Source organism: Haliaeetus leucocephalus, unplaced genomic scaffold, assembly GCF_000737465.1.
Source record: "Haliaeetus leucocephalus isolate CR32 unplaced genomic scaffold, Haliaeetus_leucocephalus-4.0 Scaffold2, whole genome shotgun sequence".
In the NCBI taxonomy this organism is placed as follows: Eukaryota; Metazoa; Chordata; class Aves; order Accipitriformes; family Accipitridae; genus Haliaeetus; species Haliaeetus leucocephalus.
This window is the reverse complement of record NW_010972438.1, coordinates 690,907-698,701: the sequence shown is the minus strand read 5'-3', so window position 1 is coordinate 698,701 and position 7,795 is coordinate 690,907. Positions and strand designations below refer to the sequence as shown.

The window sequence follows — 7,795 nt, the reverse complement described above, 5'->3', positions numbered from 1 at the left end:
GGCCCCGGCCGAGGGGGGCGCGGAGCTCACGGCCGTTATCGGCGCCACCGTGCCCACCGGCTTCGAGCTGACGGCGGCCGAGGAGGTGCAGGAGAAGCTGGGCTCGGCCTCCAGGATCAGCAGGGACCGGGGGAAGATCTACTTCGAGGTCCCGGCCCGGGGCCTGCCGCAGGTCCGCGCGGGCGGGCGGCCCGCTCCGGTCCCTTCCCCGCTCCCCTCCCCGCCGACCCCGGCCCGCTCCCCGCTGGCCCGGGGCCGCGGCCGGCGGCCTTGCTGCCCTGGCTGTGACTAGACTAGCGGTGGTTTTAACGCAAAGGACAGGATCTTAGCCCACCGTGAGCGAAATAGTTTCGTTTTAAAGGCGTTCGTTATGAAAACACTTGGAAACCCTGCCTCGGCTGTCCTGCTTTCAAGAGCTATATCCAGGCTTATTGTGGTTTTGCAAGGGTAGATGAAGTCAGAGGTGGGGAGCTTAAGTCCGCACAAGGAAATCTTCCTTCTGGCTTTGCACGTAAAGTGATAATCCCCATATAAACAAAAAAAGTGGAAAAACACAGTCTTCTAAATCTGGATATAAGATTACAACATTCTAATTACAATGAACATGGAGTCCCCTGGACATATGTGGTTAGTAACGTGCCGCTGTGGTTTCTCATTTCTTCTAGGTCCATCGCCTAAGGTCAGTGGATAATTTATTTGTTGTTGTTCAGGAGTTCAAAGACTATCAATTTAAAGAAAATAAGGTGAGTTACTCATCGTTTTTCAATCAGTTCTGGGGTTTGGAGTGTTTTTTTTTTAATTCAAGATGAGTTTCAGAAAGTACTCTGTTTCATGAACAAGTTGTCTTTTTTATTTTATTTGTGATATTATCCCAGTTCCTCTGTGCTGGCTTGTAAAATGGAAGTGCAGTCATGTTGTCTAACATAATTTCTTCAGTTAAATATGCTGTGTAGGCAAAATCTAGGATCAGAGCCGATACCATGCTTGTAGGTCACACTTAGACTCAGGTATCACTTCTGTTGCTTATTTTAGCATTAGCTGTTTATTTGATGAGACAAATGATGAAATACTATGGGTCCTGTGACTTTTAAGTGCAGTTCTGTTTAGTTATGGCAAAAGTCTCACAAAAAGCTGTAAGCTTCGCTTAAATGTGTAGTGGGTTACATGTTTAGGAAACTAATCTGAGAGACTTAAAAAAAGGATAGTTTTTAAAGAGATGGAATGACTTCAAAGCACAACTTTTTTTGTCTTTTAAAGGAAGATGCTCTAAAGGATTTGGAAGATTTGGTTAAAAAACTGCCTTGGACCGATCCATTGAAAGTTTGGGAGCTGAACAACAGCTTAAAAAAGAAAAAGACAAAACGCAAAAAACATAATCTGCAGAGTACTGCAAGCAAAGAGAAGTTGAATGAGGATGGACAAGGGGAAGGGACAGATCAAAAAGACGCTAGTAAACAGGAGGGCTGTGCCCAAAACGCTGCAGGTGTAGAACCTGCTAGCGGCCAGGATACAGAAAAGACACAAGGAGTGGCATCCCAAAATGGGGAAGAGGAGGAGGAGGAGGATAATGAACAAGCAGATGCTAAAGACGAATTGCAGGCGGGTTCTGGGAGTGAGACCAAGGCTGGTGACAGTAAGACAAGCGAAGGAGAGGCGAAGGTGTTGAAGTTCCGTGTTACGTGCAATAGAGCAGGAGACAAGCACAGTTTCACGTCAAACGAGGCTGCGAGAGACTTCGGTGGAGCTGTGCAGGAGCACTTCCAGTGGAAAGCTGACATGACTAACTTTGATGTAGAGGTATAGTGTTGTGCCTTGGAAGTACATTTCTATGTACTGCATTTCTATGGTAAAAATTCTTAGTTCTTAATTCTGGTGCTTAGAGATCTCCAAAATGCCTTCAAAAGATGACTCTGGAACTAAAAACTGGTAACGCTGAAATCATGGCCTCCTCAGAAGCATTCCTTTCACTGATGCATTATGTGTGTCCTCAGATCTCACCACTTGCTACTGCTTTGGCTATCCATAATAATAATCTCTTTTGTGGCCCAGTGTGGGCACCTCTCCTCTTCCTTGGGTCCCTCTTTTGCTCTGCAAACACTGTTGTCTTCTCCTCAGGTTAACTGATTAACACCACTACACCGAACGCAGCTGAGCTGGTGCTCAAAAGTTTTCTGCTCTCCCTCAACCACAGCAAAAGCACTGGTACCGAGTGTTACCTCCTCCTATAGCATTTGGTCTCATTCATATTTAAGTATAATGTAGGCGCCTTCTGCTTTACCTTTACCCTCATTAAATCTTTCCTTAATCCATTGTTTTATATCGGTGTAAGAAGTTAACAGAGGATATTCCCTCTAGAAGCTGCAGTTTTATGGGTGAAGGGGACAAAAAGGGTTAACATTAACTGTCCAGTGTTTATTTCTTATCATAGGGAAAGCAGAGATTTGGAAAGCATGACCAACAGATGTGGTCCATCAATGGCACAGGACCACCATTTCTGAGGGGCAGAAAAACTGACTTTTTCTTGCAAGTCTATTAAGGGCTGGCCCACTGTCCTGTAACAATATTTTCACCTTCCAAATTAGTATGGTGGAGGGACCAGGAATATGATTTTTATTGCTGCTTTGCAAATGCTTCACTGTGACTTGCAGGACTTACCCGACTTCTCCCCCATACTTATAAAAGAAAACTTTTTTAAAAGTCAGCATAATGGTTACAGCACTTTTTGAAGTCTTGTGTACAAGAATCTGTGTGAATGAGAAAATGCTTGTTCTCATTCTGTGTGAATGAGAAAATGTGTGAATGCTCTCCTGAATTTTGTCCATTGTTGCCATTAAAATGGTGCATTGCTTTTCTTCCAAGGATGCTCTTTTACACCTAGTTCCTGGTTTTTTTAAATTACCATCCAAGATTCTCATAAATACCTACCAGGCATACTATGGAAAACTTCTGTTACTCCTGAAATTTAGTTCAAGTTTTTTCTTTAGGTTCTTCTGAATATTCACAATAATGAAGTAGTTGTGGGTATTGCATTAACTGAAGAGAGTCTTCACAGAAGAAATATTACACATTTTGGACCCACAACTCTTCGTTCAACTCTTGCTTATGGCATGCTTAGGTCAGTGTGATTGCATAGTATTATATTATTCTCAGTTAAAAAGTAATTTTGTTTCAGAAATTAGATCCTTCATCCCCCCCCACTGCTTCCTCAAAAGCCGTTTCTGTTAATTCTTAGAAAAAGAAAAAAAAAAAGTAAAAAAAAAAAAAAGCATAGTTGCTGAAACAGTGTTCTTCGTAATTAACAGTGGATGTTTTCCAGCTAGTAAATGTTTGCTGTGTTAGCCAGTTTTCAAAATACTGTATCACATTCCTGAAAGTATTTCACTGTATTGCTGCTTATAAAATGCTAATTAATGAATGGAAAAAATAATCACATAGAAGTTTTTTTGTTAGAAGGGTAGAATTGGAGTGATTAAAATAGTTCAGTTTTCCTTCCTTGCAGAAATTCACGTGTTTGAGACTTTTCTCTTTTGTCACCACATCTTTTTTTCTGTTTCTCAGACTCTGTGATCCACAGCCAACGGATATCATAGTTGATCCCATGTGTGGTACAGGTGCAATACCAATAGAGGTGATTCTTCCTTTATTTTTTAACTTAATAAAACTTGACAGTATCTGCAACTGAATAATACGTGTAAGTTTTCTTGGTTATAACGGAATAGCGAACTCCAAAAGTATCTCACCAACTTTTAAACAGATACAAACACACTTTTTGTAAATGACCTCATTTTCCTTCCTAAAGCTGTAGCAGGAAGAAACTAAAACCAGAAGTATTTTGAGCTTTTAAGGTGCATAATACCTCTAACAGGTATCTGTTACAGAATTTTAAAATCATTGACATCCACTTCCAGTTGCTTTGTTGTATTCTGTCATATTTGAGTAATTCTTCTATTTGTTTTGTTTTGAATTAAGCAGTGTTGATGCTAGTGTTGCTTATTATCAGTATTTCCACCCCAGGGAGCTACAGAATGGCCTAGCTGCTACCATATTGCTGGTGATAACAACCCACAAGCTGTAAAGAGAGCAGCAAACAACATCTGTTCTTTACTAAAGAAAAATGAGAATAAGGAAAGGTGAGAAGAGTACCAGTGATTTTCTTTTCCTGCAGTATTGTATGTAAAGAAATCCATTTTGCATTGATGCATTTCACTGTCTTATTTGTATTTTCCTGTTCATTCTTTTGCTGACATTATAGACCTCCTCAATTTAAAAATATTCTCAGTAAATCATGTCTGAGATAAGTGTCTTTGCACTTGCAGCAGTACTTCCCTGGGCATACCCTTAGACATCATTCAGTGGGATATTTGCAACCTCCCTTTGCGGACTGGTTCTGTGGACATTATTGTGACAGACATGCCATTTGGAAAGAGGTGAGGTATCGCTGGTAAAGTTAATGCGCTTAACTGCTGCTACTGCATGTGCTTGCCTGTCCAGGGTTAGGGTTCTCTCTGGTTAGCCTAATTAAGAAGTATTGATGTACTCCATATTAAAAATGCAGGACAAAATTAATAGTGAATGTGGTCCTGAATGAGCTAATCCATGCCTGAAAGACCAACAACTGTTAGCTATTTTTCAATGATCACAAAGGGGATCCTAATTTATTTTGCAGGATAGGGTCAAAGAAGAAGAACTGGGATCTCTATCCAGCCTGCCTTATGGAGATGGGCAGGATCTGCACACCAGGGACAGGCAGGGCTGCGCTGCTTACACAGGACAAGAAATGCTTTGCCAAGGTATGTTCTGAGAGAAAATCAAACCTATTTACACTTGAAAATATATCGAGGAAAAAATTGTAAGCTGACTTCATTACAGAAGATGATCTATTTTTAGAGCAATAATAAGTGACATTTAAATTCAGTTTTAGACCTGAAGAGTCATTTGACATTGCCATCAGATGAGATTTAGAATAATCAAAAATAATTTCAAAAGCAAATTTACCCTTATTGTCTTGTCTTGAAGCCACCACCACTCTTTGGCTGTTTTTTTGGATTGCAGGCCTTGTCACGAATGGGACACATCTGGCGCAAAGGTCAGACCGTATGGGTGAACGTAGGGGGACTTCATGCTGCAGTGTACCTTCTGAAACGCACCTGGGAAAGAGCAGAAGAAAAAAGGTCATTCTGGTAACCTGCATGGAAGAAGACAAGACACACCTCTGGAATTTGTTGAATAGTAGTCTGGTAAAGCAGACACCTGAGAGCACAGGTCTGTCAATTCCTGAGGAAAAAAAAAAAAACAAACCACCTATGTAGAAATTGTAACATGAATATTAAACCAGGGATCAACTTGAGACCTACCAGTTGTACTATGTGTTCTGAAACATTCTTATTTAAATCACCTCTTTCCTCCCTGCCACCCAAACTGAAATTCAGTAGTGGAATTAGCAATGCTTTCCTTTGCCTGAGTCTTCTTTACTGTGTCCATTGTTTGTTTCCTCTGCTTATAGTAGAAAACATGTTGAGGCAGCTTTGGAGGTAACAGTTAATTTATTTCCCAAACTGTAGAAATCGTATATGTATCTTAAAATGACTAACAGGACTACTAAGACTGTCATCTTGAAGGGTTTAGAGGTAGTATCTCTTTAATGTAGGATTTTTTGAAATTGAAGTTTTCTAATTTATGCCATTGCCCAAATGTAAACTAAGAATGATAAACCAGTATCTGTTTTTCATGGTCTGATAAGCAAATGCCAATTAGTAAACAGCATGCTGGTGCTACTGTTCTCTTCCTGTTACCTCAACTTAGTGCTAATTGTTAGCAAATATCCATATTTTAATGTACCACTGCCGTGGGTGAGGGGGTAACACGCACAGCCTTAGCAAACTGTCTGTAGTTACTATTTGAGAACAGATATACTTTTAGCAATTATATTAAAAAGTTCATGTTTTCATTGTCTACTGTAGACACATCAAGGTGGCAATATGTTTAAATTTATTAGGTGATTTAACTGCCGTAGTTATGCCACAACATTTACAAAAATATATTACCTGTTGAGTAACTTGAAGTTGCAAATATTTTTTTCTTCCGTGAATATACTGTGATTTCTCAAGCCTCTTACTCTTTGCTCATCAGAGGTTGAAAACACTAGTTACCAGTTTGCCATTTTTATTGAAGTGCATTCATGCTAAGTATGTGTGTTTAGAGGTGAATTAACAAGTATTAAAGTTTTAGAAATTTTGCATAGGAGATGAGTCTTAATTGTATTCTTTTTCTGGTCCGTGTCCAGCCCTTTATTTACTACAGAGTTGTCTTTCTGGATAAAATAGTGCCAACAGTGTCCGCTTAATTCTTTCCCACACTGCATGGTTTATGTGACAGCGTCAAGGTGATGCAGACAGTTGTTGCATGAGGTAGCTGTCTAAATACTCCTGCTCTAGTGAACTCTACAGCTTAACCTGCATGTATTACATTCTTAAAATGCACTAACACCTTGGTGGTTTGTTACTGTTGTTTTTTTTGTTGGTTTTTTTTAAAGGAAAGCCAAGCACAGTAATGTTTTAAGACCTTACAAGGTGCATTTTGAAGTATTTTTATTTCTTGAGTTAAAGACTAGAATGAGATTAGTAAAATGCCAGCCATCCCTTTTGGCCTGAAACATGACAGGATCATGTTTTGTTTTTTAAGCCACAGGTAACATTAGATTCAAATTTGGTTGATGCAACTTAGCAAACTAGGCTTTAACTAACATCAGGAAATGAGAATTAAGATTATTGACTGCTGCAGAGAACTTATATTTGTCTCAGTCAAATATATGGCCTCACATAATTGTGTCATACTTTATAGGAAACCATAAGTTTGAAACCATTAAAGAATGTGGGAAGGGGAAGATGTACAGTGATATATATATATCTCTGCTCTCTCACAAATCTGTGCTCCAAGTTGTACAATTTGAAGCAGTTTCTCTTAAAGATTGCAATTCTGTTTTTATGGAAGATTGGTACCAGACACTGAGGAGTAACAGCTTTTTTTCAATTAAGACAATCAGCCTCATTGTTTATGTATGCTGTGTAATCCCACAATGCTGCACAGTTTCTTGTTTCTTACAGTATCAGTAATGACCTGCAACACGTGTCCCTTCCATGATGTGACTTCACTGTTTTCCTCTCACAGAAGGAAAGTGGGGAAAGTGACTTCTTTGGAACAAGGGCCAGCCAGGAAGCCTCCCTGACAGTTCTTACACGTTCAGCTGTACTGGAAAAAAACGTTAACGGGCAGATGATGGCCTCTCGCTGTCATTCTCTACCAATTTACATACTTATCCCTTGCAGGCTGCTAGAGGGAGAGTATAGAAATTACAGAAGGACCCCTCATCTAAGTCTTGTTGCAGAACGAGAAGTATTCTAAAAGCAGTGTTTGAGGTGTTGAGACATACAAGGAAAAGGCACTGTCTCGATACCTTGAGCGCTGTCACCTGCAATGACTGTGGAGAAAAACACGCTAAACTGCCTCGACAGGTGAAGTGCTGTGTTTTGAGTGGTGTCTGCTGTCACATACTTGAAAAAGCAAAACGTCATCCGAGGAGGCTTACCCTTCTTTCCAGAAAGGCTGAAGCCCTTTGCCTGTAGAGGAGACTTAAAGCCGTCAGTGCTCCAAGTCAGGTATTTGTTCAAAGGGGTTGGCCCGGCGCCCTGCCGGAGCAGCTCCGGCCCGGGCTGTCCCTGCAGGGTGGCGGGATCCCCGGCGGGGACCGTCCCTGCCGCGGGGCCGTCCGAGCGTTTTCCAGCTGCAGCCCGGGGGC

General features: G+C 40.8%; 1 protein-coding gene across 1 annotated transcript; it reads left to right on the top strand.

Annotated features, from left to right (window-relative positions):
• Positions 1-4: 4 nt before the first annotated feature.
• On the top strand, positions 5-5,485 carry THUMPD3 (THUMP domain containing 3; the record flags this gene model as incomplete). Its single annotated transcript, XM_010573137.1, has 9 exons — positions 5-172; positions 666-743; positions 1,258-1,797; positions 2,985-3,115; positions 3,559-3,628; positions 4,015-4,130; positions 4,317-4,427; positions 4,667-4,790; positions 5,053-5,485. Coding segments are annotated over 9 exons (1,470 nt in total), but the record flags the coding sequence as incomplete, so codon positions are not given.
• Positions 5,486-7,795: the final 2,310 nt, after the last annotated feature.